This window comes from Bombus terrestris, chromosome 13, assembly GCF_910591885.1.
Source record: "Bombus terrestris chromosome 13, iyBomTerr1.2, whole genome shotgun sequence".
NCBI lineage: Eukaryota > Metazoa > Arthropoda > Insecta > Hymenoptera > Apidae > Bombus > Bombus terrestris.
Genome location: NC_063281.1, coordinates 6172468 through 6198200, shown reverse-complemented (window position 1 = coordinate 6198200; position 25733 = coordinate 6172468). Strand labels below are relative to the sequence as shown.

The following is a 25733-nucleotide window of genomic DNA, read 5'->3' as shown; positions in this document are numbered from 1 at the left end:
GATATGTTATTGCAGGGCCGTGACTTGCCAAAGTTGTTCCCGTAATTGCTCGTTCGAACGTCTTAATGTAACACGTGAAGCTGTACAAGTTTTACGAATCGCGTTATTTTCATGTAGCTGTTACACAGATGGTAAATTATCAGAAATATTAGCAAGTGTTGGAGTTTTGAACGAATGGCCAATTTACCATTGGCAAGTAAATTTCCCATTTACGAATCGGAAGTTGTTAATTCCATTTTTGCGGGATATGTACAATAGGAATTGCATAATATCACGCAGAACATTACGGCCGATAAAATGAAACGTAAAAACAATCGTGCAAGTGTTTCATAGGAAATGCAGGTGCACGAAACTTTGAGAGAGCAGCCACATATACGAAAAGACAATGATGATGAATAGCTGTTATTAGATGATGGTATAAGATGGAAATTTTGATAAATAGTTCTGTCGTTCTTCTTTTATGGAAAGAGGAGTGAATTTGAGTGGGATGAGAAGTGAGATAGTTATCACTAACTGTGGAAGAGAATGTAAGTAGAACCCGAGAAAGACAAAGTAACAACTTTAACGTAGAATGAATCGAGAAAACAGGCGTAGCTGTAGAATGGAAGTAGGGAGAAGAGAGAAGAAAGGAAAGAAGAACATAACAGCATTGTATTCTTCTTCCCAGTATCTTCCAGGAGATGATATTTGATTTCTTGAACTTTGGTCAAACGAGAATATTTTGCAAGAAATAGTTTTAGTCCGAGAAAGGAAGAACAAGAAAAAGAAGTGGTAGGAGAAGAAAACGATAAATGCCGTTGCGTTATTATATAGTATCACCTTTGTTATACTTTGCAGAGAAGATGGTATTTAAATTTTTCGATTTTAATTGAACTGAGGACATTGTTGGAAAGACGCTTAAAAAAGATGAAGAGGGGAAGGAAGAGGAAGAGTAAAAGGAAAAAACCAGATGGTAAATGAGAAAAAGAAGAAGAAGAAGAAAAGGTAAGGAAAGAAAGAAGATAAATAATATTGCGTTCTCGTATTCAATACTTTGCAGATAATAATATTTAATTTTTCTAATCTCGTTCGAACTACTGTAAGAGTGTCACGGAAAAAATAGAATTTAGGTCAAGGAAGAAAAAAGAGAAAAGAATATTTAATATCTTTGGTTTCGTTCTTCTTGTGTGTACATGTACATCAATTGAAAATACTGTCTTGTACACATAGAGTGTAACGCATGGAAATGAAGGGTACATCTTAAACCCTCAAGAACAAAATGCATTCAGTAACAGTATACGTGCTTGTGTGGGAAGGAGAAAGGACGTGCATATGTCATTGTTGAATCAATATCTAGGTCAATGGCGTTCCGCTGGCCATACACCTGTCCATTGTTCTGTAGTGGTGAAGTGGGTACGTGATGAGTCGCGATAAATTACAAGCGAAGTTGACAGAATGTACTACAATTTGGCTGTCACGGGTACATACGACGTGACAACGTACAACGTATAACGCACAACATGAGACGATCCACCAAAAAAAAAAAAAGAAAAAAAAGAAGAAACTATGTAATATTACTAAAATTAACTTTAAAATTCTGTTTTTTATTCGTGAAGGCAAATTATGTATAAATTATCAGTTTGACTACTTTAATGTTCTATTTGCTGCATGTACCATGTACATGTATGAAAGAGTTTGAAGTGGACAGAAGTACGTTTCGAGATATACCTGATTTTATTTTAAAAACAAATAAAATCTATGTTGTAAGTACATAGAGTAATCTATCGCAATCTATCGAGATCTAACTCGAAACATGCAAGCATTATCGTGCCACGATCACGCCCTGTATTCACGTCCCTTTCATCGTTTTCAATCAGTACATTTCATGGAATACCTAGCTTCCCTTCGCTTTGGATCGCGTGAAAATTCGATTTTACCGTGTACGTGAAAGTCAATTTTATACCATTACAGACGTCTGGTTATTATACCACGCTTTGAACGAAGAAGAGGGATAAACGTGAGATGGTTATCGAAACAAGGAAAGGTTATCCTTTCAACCGTGTCTGAGTGAATATTTATCAATCTCGAAATTCCACCGTATCGCGATATTGTTTATTGGATGTGACATTTTTGTAAGATATCTGTATCCACTAGACCATCGTTTAATGAACGATTGTCGTCGCTTTCGTCGCTTTATTATACTTTTCCCCCGCGATACAACGAGTTTATATTCATCTTGGCATAAGATCGTGCTTTCACGCGACACATGAATGGTAATTAGAACACCTTCGAGATACCACGGTCATCAATCTTTTTTTGCGACATGGTAGCACTTACCGGCGGTATCAAGATTTCAGAGCTTAGATAGATCAGCGCATTGTTGACTTCGAGTCCTTTTAAGCTTGAGAGTTCGCGAGATAAGAGATGTCAAAGCTTTTTGATCTGAACGTGCCTAGATCAATATTTCTTAAAATTTAAAGCGACGCTTCCGAACCTCGAGCCTCCAAGATCTACGTTTTCCAATTTATCTATTTATCTAAGCTCTTCAGTTTTTGGAAACTGTGCTTTCAAGATTGAAGCTTCCCGACTTTGAAAATGTCGAGATTCGAATTTTTAACTTCGACTAGAGACAACCTTTTTAAATCTGGAGCTTCTGTGGTTCTTTAAGAGAGTAAAGTCCTTAAATTTTTAATTTTGATGTTAAATCTTCTCAAGCTTGAGTTCTTGTGTTAAAAATTCTCCCATTTTAAATTTTCAATGACAACGTTTCCTGACTTTGGAAATTCCAAGTTCGTGGCTACTAACTCTTAAAGATTCGAGACTAGATCTCATTAACCACAAGCATTTGACCGTTAGCCGTAAATTTTTTAAGTCAAGGTTGTTTGGCTATCTATTGAATTATTTCGAATAGAGTTTCATATGATTTAGGATAAGATCAGTATCAGTATGGAGTTTAATTTAGTAATTGTTCTTATTATCTTAAACGACGTATACCTGTACAACAATTTCGTGACGTTAGAGCTGCTTTTATACCAGAAGAAAATTTTGGCCGAATATTGTGTTATAGAACGTATATGCTGCTCAGAAAAATGAAATTCCAAAAGATAGAATACGGAATTAAATAAATGTTCAAATATTTTCAAATAGTTATATGCCTATTGCTCATGAGAACCCATACGGTTCAATATTCAGAACTGTTGCGAAAATGTATAAATTAATTGGGAAATTATAAACCGGATGCAGTACTTTCTACGTTCTTATGGAATTAGCAAGTTGTTAATTTATGTAATTAAAATCAAAAGATTTAACCATAATATCCTTGGATATAATAGTAACGTTAATGTATAATTAAATACACGATTCGGCGATATATTCATCGATCTCAGGTATCTTTCTCGAAATAACATCGATAGTCTTTATGTCAATTTAAAAGAATCTCCTTTGTCCATATAAATTTAAAAAAATTTTTCTACGTTTCAATTTATGAAGTCGATCGATGTAACTTTTCAGCGACACGATTAATTTTTAATAACATCAACGGATAAATATTGGTCGACATTTAGACGAATCCGAGTTCACTTCGATACGAATAAGTAAGACAAATCTTATCATCTATTCGGAGGAATTTTTTAGTAAGGCCGTTTGTTATGTAGCTTTCGAGAAGAAGATAATTCCTCGTTTTTCCGTCTATTCGCGCTGTGCAAAATGTCGCGGGATTGACTATATACACGCGATTTAACGTGCCTAGAATGAAGTATTTAACGGACTGTAATGTAACCTCGGTCGGTTGGTCGGTACCATTCTAATTGCGTTCGTTCATTCACTCGCGCTTAACACGAAGAATTTATTCGACCACGATTTCCCAACTGTGCAGCTAGTTGAATGTCATGCCGATTTAAAGTACGTCGAGCTCATTAGTTCTATAATTAATTGCACTTGAATTATAATTTCGAAATATACATATTGGATATGAAAGAAAGAGTAGATCGAATCTAGAGCTTTTAAATATTTTCTTCCATTTTTTTAGAGATTGTTTCAGGATATATGTTCTTTCCTTTTCCAAGGTAAATCAGTTCTGTTTTTTTAGCATTATCGTTTGATGTCGTTTCAAAGATAATTGTAGCAGATATTTAGTTTGATAGGGAACGTACACGAACAGAGAGATTTCAAAGTTCGATAATTGTTGGCGTACCTGTGTCAACAGAACGATAAATGAACAATTAAATTAAAGGTAGCCGAATGTTCCGAATCATGAAAATCGATATTGTAGGTATACATAATGCTAAATGAACAAATGGAAGTTTAATATTAATACTTGCGTATATGAATATTATTGTTATAACTTGTATTCGACACTTTTTACTACGTTACGGTAACTGGAATATACAGGATGTTCGGCAACAGATGGTAGAATATTTAAGGGACGCTTCTTCGAATCAAAATGAAACGAAGAAGAACAATAAAAAAGGTACGACACTTCGTCTGTTATTTAATATTATAATATCTAAGAAACTAGTAAAATATCTCTGAAGCTTGGGAAACTTCTCTAAGCGTCAGAAGATGCATGTACACAGTGATTCTCAAACCCTGTATATGACATTGATTAATTGCTCTTGTCAAATATAATTCCATAATTTTGTAAAATTATAGTTCGCTTTTCACTTAGCAGTTGAACTTTCTTTTATCCATCACTGCACATTAAACGGTTAAATTATCTTCCTATGATTCTCCATATCTATCCAAACGTAAGCTTTCTTCGAAATTTAACATTCCAGAAATAAATCTTTATAAAAGTTTCAACATTTCAATCTGTTCTGCAAAACTTGTCACAAAATTTCTTAAAACTTTGGATGGAAGTCTGGTAGGTAGCGTACGTTGCATGTTATATATCATGTGTCTGATGTAATATCACATAGTTGACATATCCAACTACTCGCTTGCACTGTATCAAACGTAACTTTCAATTCTAGCTTTACCCTCAGGAAATTTCGTTTCCATTTCTTTCAGTTACAGACGCTAAACGTATTTTATCCTCTTTAGAAATCTTTTCTCTCCATCGAGAATATTGTACAATTAATATATTAATCCAGCGAGGGCTTACTTTCAAAATCAATGTTTATTACTGTTATTATTCTCACTTTTTGCCGAATTATCCTGATTACATAGTGGCTTATTATTTCTCGTTTTTCCTAATCTTTCGCTCGTATATTTCTCGTTAAAACCCTTTTGCCATTCTTTTGTTTCTTTTTACAATCCCATTAAACTATTATTATCAGAGTGGTACCTTTCCTTTTTTTTTTTTTTAGACTTTTTCCCCTTTTAAGCTAAAAGAATTGGAGATACCAATTATCGTGGAGTTCGATGTCGAACGAGTCCATTAACATCGATATTGCAATATATACAGTTCGTTTCGGTTGCCGATGTATATCGATATGAAATACCGAATCGTTTATTTACATGCATACATTTACACTACGCTCATCTATTAATTTCGTTGTCGTGGTACTCTAATGAGATGTAAAGCCGATTTGTTTTATGCACGCACGTTACTCGTTTCGTGATCGTATTATTAACAGGCGAGTGTTCAAGATTTTGCACGCAATATGTTCATTTTTCATCTGTTTCCCTCTCTCTCTCTCTCTCTCTACCCTTCCTTCAATTGTTTTCTTTCGTTCAACGAATTAATTCCGAATATTATGCATGCATGTTACAAACGTATTCTTCTTCTACATTGTTTCGCGAAAACGTAGCGAATTTTATCTTCGTGTCTCTCTCCTATTCCTCGTTGTTCCGATATCTTCGTTGCACAATTGCAATTAAAATGTCGTTATCGTCTTTTTCTCCTTCATACGTTACCGTTCTTCCTAGTGAAATTAAAATTGGAATAGACGATTTATAAATGGAAGTACAAAATTAAGATAAATGGAGGAATATAATTATCTGACATAAAATTTATTCGATAAGAAATATCAACGTGAAACGAGACTGTACCGAATCAGTGAAATTAGTTTGAAATTTCAAAAACAAATTGTTGAAATCAATAATGGTACATGTAAATTTATGCTAGTAACATAAAAAACAAAGGAAATAAAATTCACAATTAAGGAATCATTAAAGAATCTTTCCTCTAAAAATTAAAACTATTAGGCCGAATGATAAGTTCATTCGCATTTTCTTAAGATATTTTCTTAAGCAGTAATTACACGAGATAAGGAATTGAAATAAATAAAGAACGAACGAAAAAGTATTGATATCGATAAGAAGATATTAAACATGAAATAAAATATCTATTGACCTAAAAATTATTATCTGTCGTATATACAAAGACGAACACATATAGTATCTGTCATATCGTCACGCGGTTTTAATTCACGTACGACTAGCGTGAAGGAATATTTCGGTAAATTTCTCTCCATGACGTTCACTGCTAAGAATAATTCCCCAAAATAACTCAGTCTTCTGTGGTTTTAATTACGCTCGATTAGCATAGTGGCGATTACGACAGCAATAGGAAGTCGTGGAGCAGACGAGAATGAATAACGCGCCGTGAGACCGGAAAAAAGAGGAGACCGTCCAAAAATGAATACATACGTTGGCAAGTTGCAGCCTAGAATTGTACCTTTGTGATCGTCACGTTAAACAAGGCAGCCCGCGGCCGAAACAGAGAAAATGAAAGAACCCTGGCGACTAGCGCGCTCTTGCACGGAGTTATTTGATTACGTATATGTCAGACAAATGAGATACACTGCAGTTTCTGGTCTGCCGTGAAATATTCGGTGAATTGTGGTCGAGTAGCTTTCACGTTCTCTGGCTGAACGGATGTTAGAATGCAGTTTCGTGGATTTTAATGTAAATTAATGTGACTACAATTTAACGGTATCAAAAGCACTCTTTATTTTTTTTTATATAATCTCATCCTTCTTTGCCTTTTTATTTCAAAAAATGGGGAACGTGACAGACAGCGGAAAATATAAACTGAGGATGTGTAAGAATTATTTGACAATTAAAAAAATATATATATATACTGATTTACCCTTTGTAATGGAGTTTATGGTTTGGAAAATGAGGAACGATGGCAATTTTGTTTAAACAAAATAAAATTCGTAGAGTAAAGAACAGATTTATACTTTTGTTATATTCAACTACTAATTAACAGTGACAAGTTTCTGAAAATTCGACGAAATAATGTCGTATTCATTCGACTCGTGTGAACGGCGCGTTGCGGTAATTTGATCATAGAGATTCATTTATTTAAAAATTACAATGAATATGCCATGCGTGATGGTTAAATGGGTATTTTCTGGAGTTGATAGCTGCAGCTGTGATCGCATTGTCGGTTGAATGCATTGTTTCAGGACACTTATCCGGCCGAATCAATCAACTGTTCGTACCGAATTTCACAGGGGCGAGATCGTATTTTTCGCGCGTACCCGCTGATTTTCTCTGTGCACATCGGCGCGATATATCCCTGTTAATTCATCACTCATCCTCATTGCAGTTACATATAAGTCCAATAATTATCTTCACGCCGTAATTCAGGCATCGGTTATTAAAACGATAGATATTCCGTTTCACGTAATTTACTTTTTGGTAAAATGGAAATGGAACGAACGATACACTAGAGGGCGGTTTCTACGAAAATTATCTTCCCATTCATAGAAATGATATAAAAGAGAATAGTGAATTTTTACGAATCTTGTTTATGAATAATTTTAACGAGTATACTTATGATATTTATTTACTATTACTATTATTTATTATTATTATTATTTATTAATATCTAATGGAAATCACTATTTGGAATTCGTAGAATCGATTTAAAAGGACCAATGACCTTTTCTCAAATTTTTTATGAAAATCTTTCGACCAGTATAAAATCGCACATTATTTGTACACTACACTTTCAGCAATAACATACAAATTTAATTAATATATACAATTTATAAAATATCTGGCTTAATATCAATGGAGAAAAACATACGTTACCTTAATTCCGTAATTGCTTTCCTCGTATATAATAGATACGTAACGCCACCCTATATTCCTCACGATGTCCACCATTGCTTTTACTTGATAGTGATCGCTCGGTATTGTACGCGAGAAATATTCGAAGCGTTGTTTGTTGGACAGTTCCGGGCTGGTTGAGAAGAAGGAGACCTGAAAGAAGACAAAAGTTTTTATCTTTAATGTCCCTTTGTATTTCGAAGAATACTATCAATCGATCTCATTAGTAACGTTCATATTCAATTCTAACTTGAATCTTCGACCCCTGAGTTTCTTCGAAACGTTATTCCATTAATTTTGTAAAACTAGAGTATTCAAAAACTTTTTATGTTTGCCTGGAATATTTTAAATATTTTGTCAATTTTTAAAATAATATCAAAAGAATATTTTTCTGATTTCATTTTTAGAATAACTTTCTCATTCCCTTGTGTTACTTGGCTTTTGCAAAACATATAACAAGCATTATGTGCGAGAATATGAGTTATGCATATACATTGCTCTACAAATTCGTCTAGCGTAACTCGGATAAAATTAGTTTCCGTCTCATATGCTTGGGGACAAATGTCTAGCCATAATTATGTGTCGCTAACTTATGCCACGATTCATCGCATAACGTGAAACAACTTCACAACATTAATCTTTTCCATATATTTCTTGCATTTGTAATTCAAAACTATTATGTAAATTTCATTTTTTAAAACAATACCAGATACAAATATAGTACGTGTCTCTATTATCCTAAGAATAAAAGCAATAGAGGATGATGTATTTTTCTTGTATTTCTAGATAATTTGCAAATATTTGTAGGATGCGCGCAAATTTTCTCTGTGCACGTGCATATTTACCCATAATGTCGGTCATTTCGACGTTATATCTCGCGTAGTGGAACGCTAATAGAGGCATCGTAATAACGCACGATGAATTTAATTAGGACGTGAAATTGGACTCGTTGAAATTATTAAAGTCTCGTGTTTACTCGTTGTTCACTATCAGAATAATTTTAAGAGAAATCATAGCGATAGAAGTAAGTTAAACTTTCCTTCAGATGAGAGTAGTTTTCGAGATAACTACGAGGATTTCCTTCTAAAATTTCGTAAGGGCGTCCGAAGTTACCTCCAAGTATTCCGACGAAAATTATCGCGAAGGAGAACTACGAGTAAGCTCTTAGTATCTACCAGTCCTTATCTCAGATTTTCGATATCCAGACTATTATTACTTTTTGTTTTCTTCTCTGAACAGAAAAGCTATAATACATTAAATAATTAATAATTCTTCCGTGGAATCGAGAATCGTAGTTTATCGATCTACAAATGTTTATCGTTTTAAAATTGTGTTCACTGTTGTAGGAATTTCAGCAATACGATTTTTAAATTTCCAATTATACGGACGCCTATTTCTCTCTGCCTCTCTTTGAATTTGCATAAAATGCAAATACGAGATCGAATATGCTCGAATTACAAACTCAATTTTTCGTTTGGCCACCTCATTGGCTGGTTAAATAGCTATTAAGAATTTTTATTCAGATGTTACGAAAGAATCTAGAGACATTTATTCTAAGTGCAATATTTTTTTAGTTTCACGTCGTAAACGATTACAGGTCCAAATTACTTCAGTTCATGATTATAAAATTTTCTAAAATAAAGAAGCTTCGCAATTTTTATACATAATAATTCTCAAACTCCTCATTAATTACCTTTTTCGTTTTTGCACGAATTTCAGCGATTGAGAGGGTTGCATTTTATTCTCTTTATTTATATTTTTTCCGATTTACTCCCATTCATTTTGTCATTCATATAAATTTAAATGACTAACAGGATTCCATTTGGTATTTCTAATTTTCTCTATTTATATCTCTTTCCAATTTATTCCCTATATTATTTCCTTATTTACACAAATTTAAGTAGCCAACAGAATTCTCTTCTTCCTCTGTTTCCAGGTTTCTTTATAATTTTTATGTAATTATCAATTTTTCTTACCAGTGTGTTATTTTTCTTTTACGTTTTTTGACATGGATCCGAATGATCAACCGGGTTCCATTTTTTAACTGGTCTCCGCGATTTATTTCGGTTGAGCGGCTCTTGATGGGCGCACGACATTTTTCGCGAGCAGTAACGAAAGAACGCGCTCGAGTGAGATTCAAGCCCGATCTCCGGCAGGATTTTCGTTCGCTGTTGTATAGTCGTAGTCAGTCCACGGGTTGCGCCCGTGGAAGATGAGTTTATGTAGCGAGAAACGAGTCTGCGTTATCTCCTGTTACGCTGGGAGCAGCTCAGCTTCTCTCCACAACGTTGCACGCCATTTTATCCCAGGCACTTTCTGCGTTTTAGCATCTGGTAAATCCATATAGAATGGACCGAATATATTTATCAATTTCTTTCAGGCACAGATTTTTCTCCATACCTGTTAACTTTTCGCTTAAATATCGCCATTATTTGATTTTCAGTTGAAAGATGGAAACCTTCTTATGCGATAATTTACTCGTCAATGATATCGTCATAGTTAGTTAGGTATCAAGTGGCAGATTATAAATTTCTTTTCTTTATTGAAGCGATTTAAATCTCCACGAACAGATTATTTTGCAATGGATTGTATATTATAAATTACTTTTTTATGCCTTCAAGTTCCAATCCTTCAGAAACAAAAGATAGTTTGCACTAACAGTTTTTACAATTTGATAACTTTCCAATCGGAGAGTCACTTGCGATTCCTAATTTAATTTCTAATTTAGAGAATTCTATTAGAATTTTATTTTTTATTTAGAATTTTATCTCTTTCGTTATCGAACATGCTACTCTTATGTTAAATATTTGCTAGTATTAGTAATTTGTAGAATCTCTCTAAAATTATGGAAACACGATAGAGCGACTTTTTTGATGATGTTAGATATTTGTTTAATTTGCAGTAGTTTCTGTAGATGAGATTTGTATAGGTTTTAACAATTTTTACTTTTTCAATGAACGATTTAATCATCAGCTCGCAATCTTTTCGAAGATGTTTTCTTCTGTCTTTCGAGTTCTATCTTTGACCATCGTATTCCCATTTATCTGTCTTTTCCCTCTGTTTTTGCTCGCCAAGATTGGTTTTTGTAGACTTTTCTTCGATCTTTCCAGATTCATTTTTCCTCTTCGGCCTTTAAGCTTTCCCTGTCCGTGCTCGAGGAACAGCAGAGGTTCAAGTAAGGGTGAAAGGAGAAAGGTGAGATAAATGATGAATGAGAACGGTTGTAATGTGCTGATCTACTCGTTCATGGACCAGATAGGCCCCTGTCTTAACCATAAAATCATTTAATAGCTAGAACAACGAATCTCTGCAAAAGGGGATTTCTAAAAACAGAAATCGATAGAAAAACCTCTTTCCTCTTGTTTTAAGAAAAAGAACAAGAAGAGAACAAAATTAATATTTTAGATTACAGCTTTTACATGTATAAATTCTCGTGAATGAAATTTATAGAAAGTGTTGGATGCTTCCGCTTCTTTATTTTATTTTCATTGTTTCAATGAATCAGTTTAGTTCTTATGTCGAAACGTTTTTGCGTTTTCACAGGTAGTCTCATTCCGAGGTTGTTTCGAAATTGCAAATCCCTTTGTGAAGCGACTAAATGACGTTATCGTTAATTGAAACGGACCGGCTGCGCCCAAACCGCGCGAAATTGCAGGCCCCGTTGCAGAGACCTCAATAAAAGCGAAATAAACGAACGCACTCGATCGCTTTCGAGTCTTTCTCATATCTCGAAACAAAAGCTTTCAGCAGTTTTCCGATAGTTCTACAAATCCGTTACCATTCTTAGGTATTGTACTCGGGAGCATATAAATGACAACTGACAAAGGAACAAATTGCAATTGTTGTACACCTTAGAATACGATCGCTAGATTGCGGATTTTTATGCATTTATGGGAAGCTTCAAGATACAAAAATCCATAGAATGTATATAATATACAAAATCATAAAAAATATGCGAAGTATAATTATCCCTTATGATATTTAATGGTCGAAATAATTTTCTACTTGAGCTCAATCTTTTTTTAATTACATGAAAACGCGAATTTGTATAAATATCAGCAGTTTAACAATCTCTGACAAAAATCTTCATACAATTCTTATAACCAGGCTATTTTTATTTACATAAAGCATATTGTGCTTATTATTTAAATCTGGATAAGTATACAGTAATATGAAAGTACAAAAGTATTTTCCAATGAAATATCTTTTTTCAGATGTTATACATTTCAGATCTTATAATACTAAAGTTTCGTAGTCGTAAAATATTCTAAAAATACTCGTAAGAATACTCTTAAATGATACGAAATTTAATATAGTTAGAATTAGATCTAATTAATTGATATTTAAAAGTAATATTAAAAATAGAACGACGCGCAAGTACTTATAACCACTATGAGTGAAACAGCTTTTAATTATTTTGGAATAATATTACACTGTAATCTTGTATCGTAATATCGTAGGGTTTTTTGTTTTAATAAAAATGGCCTTCTTATAGATTGTACGAATCTAAATAATTATGTAAATCCAAACGAAAATTATTGTTCTCTGTTTGTCATTCTTCTTCGTTTCATTATAGTAATTATCGAGGAGAATAATAAAGTTTTGTTTCATTTCCTTTGAGACATCTTTTTGGTGAGATTACATCGAATACTAAATGAATTTTGGCCAATGATAATGCATTTGCAAACGATATGTGTTTGCAGCAGTCGTTTCACGCTACTGGACACAGTAAAAGTGCACAATTTTCGATGTGTCAAAACTCGTTGTTCCGAATGAAATCACGAGACCTCTAAAATACTGCTCATATAATCCACAAGTATCCAATAAGGCCACTGGTAGCAACTCATTGTTGCTGAATTACTTATGTAATTGCAATTCGCATTGCTGGTTTGCAGCGTAGTTATTGGTTTGTTCTCTTGTCAACTGCTACTTTTATTGCTGGCTATAATTGCCATACGTTCTTTTCATTACGACTTTTTTACAATTGCGATTTTTTTTAAAACCCAGGAGATATTATACGAAATATTGCAAAATTATTGTCCCGAAGAGAATTTCGTTTTTCTTAACGCTAGAACTAAAAATGACGAGTTTTCTATTTTTTGATTTTGCGAACTACTGAAAGCATGCAAATGCTTTTAACAAAATTAATCCTCAATATTTTTCACTTTTTTTCGCCAGAACTGTTTTCGTTGTTCGTAAAGCGCAAAACTAGTCGTTAGCAAAGTTTTTTTATTAATTATTATTAGGTTGTCCCAAAAGTTTCTTTCGTTTTATAAGGAAATAATCGGTGCACAATATTTTTTGTTTTATATTATTTTATTGAATTATTCATTTTGTTCTACTGGAACATATCTTTGTTTTTGTTCTCGACAACCTAATAATTTATTTCTTACTTACACTCTCGTCCACAACTGTCACAAAACTCAGGGAAACATGATAATTTATCCTAATTTGCAACTTCGATGTAAATAACTTTTACAAATTTTTCTTACATATTTTAAATCGTTTCCTTGTGTGAGACCGGCAAGTATCTTAATACTTACGGAGGGAAGTGTATTTATTAACGATCTGACACGCTAGACACGATTACATGTATATATTTGTTTTCATTACATCATTTTAATTTCAAACCATTCGCATACTACAAATCGGTAGTTCTAATATAAAATTTTTATATATCATTTGCAAAGGGTAGAATACGATGAATTGACAAATATCATCACTTCATCACAGTCATTCTTATTCGCGTCGGAAGTGAATTCGAATCCAGTTATGTAGAAGATTTCCTAATAATATCTGGATCTGATGAAAGTTCTATCAATGAAAGTCGAGGTGTGAATAGGATAAAAGAGAAATCGTAATGATCGTCCGTGAGAGGCAGGTGAATGAGAACTTTGATATAAATGTCGAGACAGGCTATTAGCTGAAATAAAGGGGCGTAAAAATATTCACCACCAACGCCGAAACAGTTTTTCTCCTTTGTTTCTTTCAAACTATGCGCAAGCTTTTCATTCCTGTTTTGTCTTCAATTTTATTATTTCGCTCTGAGACCCTGCCATTTTTCTTTCATTTTTCACTCGTTCGCGAATATAATACTTTCGTTGAGCTTATTCGAACAACAGCCTTCTTAACTAACTTACAGCAAGTATTCTCGTCCGTGCTTCGAGTTGTGCTAAGATGTTATCATAGAACGATGGTCGATAGAAAGTTCGTTTTAACTACAGAATTTAAAAAGCGTTTAGAAGCGAAGGCAACCGTGTGAAATCGCTTTAACCTGGTCCTGTCGATCCCGGGAACAAAAGACTGAATAACCGTAGATTGTAATCGCTTTTTTGAACGACGAACGAAATGTGAATAATTCTTTAATCTTTCATTCTTCTACGATTTTATTTCTGATGAAAGTGAGGGGATTACAGCTGGTGTCGTTTCCGATTGTTTCAACGTTGTAGCATCGAATATTTATAATTAACGGTTGAAGAAAAACTTTAATTAAAGCTACATTCGATGACAATTGGCGCGCGTGTCTCAGTTTATAATTTAATCCGTAATTTCGTTTAAATTTTAATAATTTATTCATTTAATATTCGCGTTATGCAATTCGACTCGTCGTTAATAATGTAGCAATTAATATTTTACGATCTTTCTCGTCTGAACTTCGTTGCCCTTTATATTCTTTAGCCAGTCACTCGAGATAATTGCCGGTTAACTTTTTCTACTAGGTTGGAAAGTTTCTTGCGAACCTGTAAACTATCGCGAAGACTAATCGACTACCGGGCTCGAGTAATCTAATCGTTTTCTTGATCCGTGTTTCTTCAGCGTTTCACGTTTTTCTTTATCACTTCGTAATGGCCGTTTTGGCTTCCTTGCCATTTCGATGCTTTTATCGTTATAAAGCGCCAGCTAGAAAATAACGTGGCGGCTATTACAATAGCTCGAAAACAACTTTCTTGTCATTTGTCTTTCTCGTTCTACAACTTGTTCTTCTCCTCTTTGTTTCTCGATATTGCTTCCTGCAATTCGATACCATTTTTCAACGCAACGCTTTTTCTGATCTTCTTAACCGTGTTTCCAGCAATAAAGTTTAGTAATTTTGAGAGTGACGATACATTTATCGATTGGCTTCGACAAGTTTTCCCGAGAATATCTGTTAAACTAGCAAACAAGCAGCGATTGGATAAAACATTGTACATAATAATTATTAATTATGTAGTTGATTGTTGATATTCATGCATTTATTTATGAGAAAGCTAATGATAGAAAAATGTAGGGAATGCATATAATTCGTACAAGTATATGAAATATCTAAAACATAATACTTGTTACAGTATTTAGTAAGCGAAACGTATTGGTATTTAGATTCCATTTTTCTGGTTACGTTCATAAAAATATGAAATTTCCCGAAAGTTCAAAATAGCCAATTGTACATATATATATCAAATATAAAAAATAATTATAACGTTTAATAAACGAGAAACAAATCATTCAGATCCAATTCCTTTAGTTATATCCACAAATATATGAATATTTCCATTATTTCCACTATTTTCCGGTTTATTTTTCAATCCCTCTACTACTTCAAATAACAAAAATCAAATAATAATAAAAATTTCTAGAGTGGCAAAAGGTATTGGCACATATTCTTGTTTTTCAATGAAAAGTTTCTTCATCAGGTTCTCTGTTTCATCTTCATTCATATTCAATTTTTGTAGTTACGAAATACGAAATTTATTACACTACTAATTAATTGTAGCCATTGTATTTATTTATTGTGAACTTCTTCGTTAAACTCTTGTTTGGGATTTTTTGACGAACGAAGATCGATTATTAATTACTAATTTTAGCGGTGTCCAATTTCGTTTGTGTGCAGAACGATCGCGGACAGTTTACGGACTATTATTTATTCAGCTATACTGCAATGAGGAAATTCAATAGCACATTATTGATTGGTATCAATAGCGTCGAATTTGATTCGATGACAGAATGCTTGAATTACGGCATAAACTGATTGCAGAAACAAAGTTTTCTTATTCTTCTCGCGTTTTCGATAAATTTCCGATCTCGCAACTAATTGTGGAACATGGTCTATATCTGACCGTGTGAACCTTTATTAAATTTTATCATCAAATTAGACTGGCGTTTATTTACTCGTAAATTTCCCCACTAGCGTAATATCGTCAGGTTGTATCTTTTTGTTCCCGTCGCCTCGATTTTTTTTTTATATAGATGTATTAAAAGGGATGCAGAGGCGAAACGAGGAAGGGCTAATGTTTATGAGTAAAGTTGGGATTAAAGCCCGTCTTGGTTTAAGCGTGCTATAGCTCGTTGGAGAAGAATAAAATTTCTTTTCGTTAGAGCATAATTCTTTGAGCAACGAAGCACGAATATTTGTTGCGAAACAAAAATATTGATTATTTAGTTATACTTCTTAAATCAATTCGAAATTATAATAACGTAATATATGGGGGCTGAAACATTTTTTTTTTATTTTTAATGTGAACAAGTTGTACGTAAAGTTAAATACCTACCATTATTACATTATTATATCATAGTATCGTGAAATAATTATGTGAAACTCGATGAACTTGCAAGTATTACGAACTACAATGTAGATAGAAAGTGAAAATGCTGATACGACAGACGGGATGGGAAATGAGTTATCGGGCCCAGCGACAGGTCTTTGGCTCTTTCAGAAAAGCGGTTGCCTGGAAAGCCGAACGTGATCATATTTGGTCATGGACGACTATAAAAACGTGTATGTGGTAGGAGTATGAAAAATATTCAGAAGGGACGCTTTGGCGGTAAAGGTGGTTGTTGTCGTTGATTAACATGAGTTGTGAATTGTCGTTAGTTGGCACGAGTTGTGCGTGTCGTTAGTCGTTACGAGTTGATCAGTTGTATTGATTTAGTTGCTCTAGTTGTAATATATTAATTTATTATGAAATATTTTTAGTTAAATAATTATAGTTTTCTGTTCTATCATGTATCAAGTACGTATATAAAATAAAGTCACTATAATACGTACTCATAAAGGTCTGCAAATTCATGATAGAATTTTCTAAATCAATCTGGGTGTCATATAATTATTTTATTTTTCGAAAAGAATTCAGCTGTATCATCTTTTCAGTAAGTTTCACAATTCTCTCTCTCTCTCTCTCTAGTCAGTATCTAATTTCTCTTTCAATTACTATAATATTTAGACTAAGATTTATTACATATTAATTTTTCCACTAAAATTCTCTATTACAATTAACATCATATTTTCTTCAATTTTTCTTTATTTTCTCCAATTTAAATTCTTTCAGTATAAAAATGTAAGTATACAGTATATAATATGATATGCAAAAGTATATTCTTATTTTTAGAAATATATACTTGTTAAGTATCATGGCTCTTGTTCTATTCTTTGCGCACAGAAATGAAAGAACCATGAAATATATTATACTTAACACTAGCTTCTACTAACAGATGACGGATAATTTTAATTATCCTAAGCCTCAAAGACGGATCAAGGTGGAGGATTAGTCTGAATTCGATATAACTCACTAGATCGATACCATCATATAATGGCTGTGAAATGCTATTATTGCTGATGAATTACCTGCTTGATGAGACTGGCTAGAACTGCGTGTTATCGCGTTTCGAGAGCTTCGTGCAAATACGGTCGATAGAGCGGACGTTCATACTCTCGATATAGAGTACGAGACTTTTGGCTGACATATTATGTCTTTTGCAGGTGTGCTCTTTCTGTAATTTCCGTTGCCGAGCTAAGATAAACGTTCCAACGATAAGCCAATCGCCCATTCATCCTCATCGTTATGCTGTCACACGATAAACGAGTTACGTAACATTGGTGAGCGATAAGAATTAAATCTGCGATAAAGTCGTAAATTAAATTACAAAGTTTTTAGTATCAAGGCATTCGCGATATAAAATTGCTTAGTTACTTTCGTAGTCAAAGTAACTTAATCATATTATTTCAGTGATACGTTTAAGGTCTGTGGTAGTCTTTACAAGTAAAATGACGCTCTACTGGTCAGACAGTAGTAAGGGATACGAATTAAATCCGTGATATAAAATGAAAATTAAATTTCAAAGTTAATTATGTTTAGTACAACAATAAGTAAATAAATTAAATTTGAAACGAAAAATTAAATTCCTAGATTTCACGCGTTCTTAGCTATTTTATACAAAATCAGAAATTATTGCGAATGAAGGTGTAAGTATAGTTAGTATAGTTATAGTAAGTATACTTACTATACTTACTTGTACTTATAGTAAGTATAGTTTCATATAAAGTGCATAATACAAAATTTTATATTTATATACAGATAGGTAGATTTTAATATTCATAAATAGAACGAAAGTGCCACAGCCAGTCACGTCGATATATCAACATTGAGTTACGATTTCGCGTCGTGAAAAATTTATCGTTTAGTCATAAAACATCTATTGTATTTTAAAATACCTCAATGAGCAGAACGAATATTGGAATGTATATAGTTAGTGGATCAATCGATATGTCTGTATATTTATCTATTAACTTTTGAATTATATATATTATAGAAACTATATCTGTATTTACATTTATGTGGTGTATAACGACGTAAAGCGAAATTAACTAAATAATTGCTTCGTCAATAATGATAGATCGACTAATAATGGAATAATTGACATTTATTTCGTAGAATCAGATCCGAGATTTGAGATTGTAAACGATATTAATTATAGCAAAAAATTGCTGATAAAGTTATTAATTTTATTGTTTTAGTGCGACACGAGTTTATAGACAACGAAATAGCTATTTGAATTGCAGATAGTAATAATTAATCGCGTTCAATAGTATCAAGGTCTGGTCTGTGATGCGTGATATTCGATTGTATGATGGTATTAGCCAATTCTGAAATGCAATGACAGGAATAGTTGATAGTCCGAAGGACTTGTTATTCTCACGGGACTTCTGTAAGTTAACACCTCGTGTCTGTTCCGAAGCACAGAATAATTTGATTACGCCAATACATCTTATTATCCGAATCAAATGGTATTTCTGCTAATATCTGTCTCTCGCGAAAGCTGGATATCTGCATAGCACGAATCCAATAATAGAACCATTGGTACGTGCTTTCATGGGTTTGTAAAAAAATTTAATTAACGAGAACTCGATCTAAATATTTTATACATTCTTGCATATCGCGGATATTTTAATAAATTATTTTAATAAGTAATAATCAGCAATAAAAGTTCACAAAAAGTGGAAAAAACTCCTAAAGAGAGTATTAGTATCACAATTCTCTATTTTAAATGAAGATGAGTCTCAATTGTTTACAGGACTGTTCTACCATTCTGCGTTACTTATTAACAACACTTTAGGAGTAATTGTAACGGAGAAATTGGCCAACTTCGATACATAGTTAATTAACCGTAATTTCCCCCAGTGTCTGATCGAAACAAGGATATTATCTACTAAACCGTGCTACCTACTTTCGAAGTTTCGTTTCGCGTTTCTCAGGATATCTCGTGTCAAATAAAAAAGCGTTGCTGTCGTGCTAATTAAAACGATTCAATTCGAACTTTTCAGAAAAATAAGTTATATGGAGAAATAGGTAACTTTTTAAACATTCTCTTCCGACGTAATGAACATGATAGGCCTCTTTTCCCTTACGTGTACCTAATAATAGGCCAAGTTTGTTAGTAAGCTGGCAGGCATGTGAGGTCAGACGTGCGAGTTTAATAACAAACTTAAATCCAAAGGAGGAAGTTCGCGTCATCCCTTTGCTGACCTCTCGTATAACTCCGAGGGGTAAGAAAGTAGCTACGCCGATAAATTCTTGGCAGTTACAAATTTTCCTAAGTTCATCGCGTCGCTCCCGAACACTATACTTATTAACCTTCTCCGCTTTCCTTATCCTATCTTCTCTTAACTTATCAAAAATGAAATTATTCCTTTATTACAGGCGTTCCATTTTCAATCTAGGCATTCGCTCTACGAGCAAAATTTCTAATTATTGGAAAGTTATCACTTTATTCGTTCCAACTCATAAATTTGCAAATTGAGATCCGTCTTGCGATATAATATATAATATGTATTATATATTCCAAATAAAAAAGAGAAATAATGGTTCTGTTACGAATAAAGCTTCCTAATGTTGTGGTTTATTGCTTATAGATTTTTTCCACCACAAATTAAAGACGGCATTCCTCGAGTTATTATTAAAATTATTTAAATAGTAATTTATAAAAAAGGTGAATATTTGCGGAGAAAAAGCATATATAGGGAAACGAATGAAGTAAAAGTTTTCTAAAAATCATAAACTTTATTTAACGAACGAATGTCCCAGCTTAAAGTAGAATACAAATCCTGCCCTCTGTTTCATACACTCCGAAAATTTTCTGAAAGAGAATACTTTATTTTTATTCGCAAACAGATATTGTGGCGCGTTTTATGAGTTGGTAGCTCTCAGGTAGACTGTTCGAGGGTAGGTTGATTTATATTTACTTCGGAATGTTACCGGAGTTCATTCTTCATTCTTAAAGCTCTATTTAGAGAGTACCTTTACACCGTCTTTCTGTTTCACGAGTTTATACTTTCTTTCGAAAATAGACAGAGATGCCTGTCAGAAATTACGCGACGAAATTAAATTCACGCAGTCTTTTGCCTAGGATTTATAGTGTTTCTGATCCAGCTTCCTCTTTTGCAAATCCTCGCAAAATCTCTTTAAAACTTTACGCTTTCGGAGGTTTCACAAGCCGAATCTGTCGAGCGTCGAGCAACAGGACAGAAGTTTCCCAGTTTCGTATATATTCTCTTACCCGCACAGAGTTTTGATTTATCGTCCTGAATACTTTCAACCTTATAGTCCTCTCACAGTAGCTTCGCGTGTACATCAGGATCTTTCATAACTTTGCCCTGTTTTTTCTCCTGCCAGGAGAAATGTTTTAAAATTTCTTTTTCCTCCCTATTCATATCATGTAAATGCTTAGAATTTGACGAAGAGAACTTTACCACAACGTTGTCGTTTGATCTTCGTCAAAATTTTGACAATTATCAAATTACGTTTACTATCAAATTTTTAGAATATGAATATGAATCCTTGCGTAATTTAATTTATTCAAAAACTTTTATACGCATGTTGCATAGATTGAAAACCAATTAAATATAAAATATGTAGGAATACAAATTGATACTAAAAAAAACATTTGGTATATGCACAACACTCGAGTCTCATTTTTATAACACATGTACTCACTTTTCACTCTCGATGTACGAGTTTATTCTTTGTTCCACTAAAACCGGTTCTTGGTAAATACTGATGAACATAATACAACAGTGGATTTGATTATACTAAGGACCATTACGCCTAAACGAGCGTGAATAGGTGACAGCAACTTGGATGAGCAGTGTTTAAAGGAGCACTGATGACCACGATTCGCGTCGCAGAGGCCAATCGCTTTCATCATGCAAAAAACAAACCGGTATCGGATGAAACGAGCAAAAAATGAGACGCAATTGTGCGGGCGTAAACGTTCCATTGCTCGTCGATGCATACGTCTTTTCCTAACTATCTACCGAGCCATTGGCATTGTCGTGAATATTTCAGCATTACGAACAACGAGCTGGAAAATCAAGCTGCTGGATATGCATCGAAAAGGGAACAAAGGAAAAATCATCTTGTTCAAGAATATGTACAGGATACGAATAAGGTTTGTAGATATATGCTAAGAGGGATGGGAAGAAAGGGTGATATTTGGCGGAAAAGAACGAAGTGGATCGTAGGAATTGGGTGACAGCGGTGGGACTAATGAAGAATGAAAAGGGATTCGGAAATTTTGTCTTTGTCCGGTCCATTTTTTATTCCCAGCGAGGCGTAATGGACAGATTTATGATACTTGTTCTTTATGGGTTTACTCCGCGGTAACTAAGATTTATCAATTTGGGTAGATAAAGGTTGGGTCATAATTTATGTGTTTTCAGACTTTCCTTGCACACGTTAAGGACTGACGTTTCATTTGCAGCTTTTTAGTTCGTAGAAGTACTATTTAATTTTTACTATTTATTTTAATTAACTTTCCGTTTACATCTTTTTTCACGAAATTAAAAATCAGTACAGACGAATTATTTTTTTTCTATTTTCTATAAATGCGAGTATAATGACACGTATGTATATGAGCCTCTTAGAAACGAAACTGATCAATTCATTTTTTGTTTATTCCTTAATTTCATTGCATCAATGCGTTTAACAGAAACAGAAACAAATCACACAATTGCAAACCTCGTTGACATTAAGGCCGATCTGGATATTCGAAAATTGCCACTTTGTAGTCGATTCATTTAAGACAAGAAACTTAATTTCCTTTCTTTTCTCCACGCAGAATTGTATTTCTACGCGTGTGACACACGAAAGAAATACAACAAAGGGGTCACGTAAAATAGAAATTACGTTGGATTGATTAATACGATTTGTGTGCAAAACTCGAAGACGCATACAGATGAAGAAGGACAATATTGCACATGGAAACTTGATGTGCCACGGTTTAAAGTCCACTGATACTACTACCTTCGCCACATGATTAATGATGTGAAGTTGTTTATTGCCTCCACTGAATTTTCATGCTGTTTTATGTATATCTGCGGATATTGTAGATTTTTTTCTGCAAAAAGACATATAGGAAGCATAAAGTAATATCTTTGGATTTCTGTGTGACACTTGTGTCATCGCAGAATTTTCAAATCCATTAGAAGAATATGACAAGCTGAAAATTATAGCGATATAAAAGTTTGAATCATGGATATTTATAATTTCAAAAAATATAATAAATCTCTTGTAATGATAAATTTCAAACAGGATTTTATGAGTAATAACAATACACAGATTTACACCAGTGTCGATTCTTAGCCAACTATATATCTTCGTCTATAATAGATCCAAAATTTTGACAATTTCGAGGTGTAATAGGAATTTTTATCTGCTTTCTGTTAGTCTTATTAACGAGGAGAATTAAGAATTAAACGTTTCCTGAGCTTTCTCATTTTCGTTTGCTATCCTGTCGATGAGATTTATAATAAAAAATTAATATCGGATACGTTGCTGTGTCATCTCTGATCATTAAAAAAATAATAATCATATTGTATATGAGTTCACAACGCATGATAAACCCTTTTTTCGAATCTTGTATACGAATTTATAATTTATAACGTTGAAAGAACTAAATCTGGTTGTAAGAAACCAACGAATAAGTTCTTCTCATACCAAACTTAAAATTTTTCAGCTCTTCGTCCGATATGCACCATTGTATTCTAAAATTATGTACGAGTGACCGATGTTAAAATAAATCGATTTCGTCGAGATATTTAATATCCACTGGCATAAAGATCCTTTAATACACCATTAATTGTGAAATATACTCTGCGAAGGTTTATCGGGATAGCAGGATATTGCGGTCTCAATGAATCGATACGTTTCCGCAAATCAACCGGCAGCTTTTGAATTTACGAGGTACAGCAGAGGCTTTTATAAATGCCAAGTGAAATGTACAGCCAGGAGAAACGATATAGCGTGGTTAATATGCCTCATGCACTGAACTTGTTTTTTCATTTTACCTAATACAGAGATATCAATTACACGCGTAACTCAACGATGATTGATTATTATTTGACACTTTTATCGATAACATTCAAATTCCTTATTTTCCGTTTAAACATCGATTTTTATTTGCCATGGTTTATGTAAATGTAAGCTGCTTAACGTGGACATTATATAATCTGTAACCGAATTTACAATGTAAATATTCGCAGTATATTATAGGATGGAAATTTCGTCTATTAAAAGCTACACATATGTGTATTATTATTGTATGCGTTATATATGTATTGTATTTGCATGTATAACAAAGGAAATACATCTCTACATGTATGGAGAATGCAGAAAATTTCTAATTTCACGGTCTGTAGAAGTCTATTATAAAAAATCGAAATGTTTCGTGGAAATTCTATAAACCTAGAATGGCTCGTTTTCGTTGATCTTGTGTGCTCTTTATAACCAAAACTTAGAACGTAAAATTAGAGTAGTGCTTCAATAGTTTCCTATATATCTTCCAATTTTCATTGCTTTGGTTTCAAGCCTTATATTTTAGTCGTCGATAAATCTAGCGTTAGAGAAGAACTGTCAAACTGCAGTTTCAACAAACAGGCATTTGAATTTCAAATTTCCTTTTACGTTCTCTTCGGGCATGCTCGGTAAATTTATCGCGTCTTTCGTTTTTACGTAATCACATAACAACATAGCGCGTCGATAACAGACCACAATATCGATTTTAACTGACGGTGACGCGAAAGGTAGTTATGCATCCTGTCGGAGGCACTAACCAACAAGAAAATCCACCTGATCGAATGGTTCGCTGAATCTTCAAATTGATTCTGCAAGTAATTCCGTGGAGCAATTCCTGTGATACAATGACCCGACGAAGCGTTTGTCGCCTTCACGAAATGTTAGCTCCACCTCCCACGGAAAATTAGTTCCGTTCCAATACGTAACATTCTCCTTGAAGTGGCGTGTCACGATGTTTTGCTCTTCTCCGCTTAAGTTGCACAAACTAATTGAAAATTCCTCATTTTACTGGCGATTTAAGACTTGGAAAGATGGGTCGAACATCTTAAAAAGATCTAAAGATGAAAGGGAATAAGAATATTCGAAATAAAATAAAATAAAATATATTTTGTTCTACTGTATTTTATTAATAGCGTTGCTGAGTATTTTTCTCATATATGCAGCTTCTCTGATTATTTGGTAAAATGCATCTATTTTATCGTTTGAAAAAATATATGTAGTATCAAAAAAAGAGGGAGGTGTACGCTTTGTTACGCTGCGAGGTTTTAATATGGGTCGCGTTTCTGGCCGTTGCTCGCGGTCCTACAATGTCGCAGCTGGATCGCCTTATTTGCCCGACGAGGGGCATACGATGTATCGACGAGCGCCAAGCAGCGACTTCCAGAAACGTCGATTTCGACTTGTTGTTTCAAAAGAATGCGGCATATGCGATCATAGGCGCGAACGGTGGCGTGATCCGAGCGTAGTGGGGTTGTCTCCCCGAGAAGACCAAGAAATGATTTAAGGTCAAGCAGTCCTTTTTGAAGATTCTAAGAGCACACGTCGAGAGGTCGGATGTATAAAGCCGCTAAGCCGAACGAACACGTTGACATTGTTTTTCACTGAATAATCTGTCACGCTTTATCATTATATTCATCGTTATTAAATACACAAACTATACCAGCTTGTTAACAAATAAAGTATCCTTACTTGTCCTTACTCTAGACCCATTTTAGTTACTAGATATATATTTGTAATATATAGTATGTGTAGTATGTATAGTATGTATAGTATGTATAGTATGTATTATATATATATAGTATATGTGTAACACGATTTGTTGCAATTACAAACAATGTTAAAACAAAAATTCAGAGTCCTCTCAGAGACAAATAATTTGTAAATTACAGATTAATTATCCGATTGTTTCTGAGATGGTAAAACAATAAAAAGGCAGTATTCTTTGGTTCATCTAAAAAAATTCCTTCGCCCTCTCATTTCCCGTCAGGATTCTTTAAATAAAAGTCAAAGTTTACTTCGAAGGAGATTCTAGAAAGATGCAAAGATATATCGATGGACCGATGAAGTTCCTGCCACTTAATTCAAGACACAGAACAGCACTCTCTCTGTGCCGTCGAAATGCAAAATTTGTAGCTTGCTTTCCACAGA

At 33.7% G+C, this 25733-nt stretch overlaps 1 protein-coding gene across 2 annotated transcripts in view; it reads right to left on the bottom strand.

The window, feature by feature from the left end:
• The window catches only part of LOC100650658, a 316011-nt gene that overhangs the window by 18747 nt on the left and 271531 nt on the right, over window positions 1–25733 (bottom strand). For both annotated transcript variants that reach the window (XM_048411568.1, XM_020866089.2), the window contains one exon: window positions 7966–8136. In XM_048411568.1, the coding sequence (XP_048267525.1) occupies window positions 7966–8136 (171 nt within the window). The remainder of the gene's footprint in view (window positions 1–7965; window positions 8137–25733) is intronic.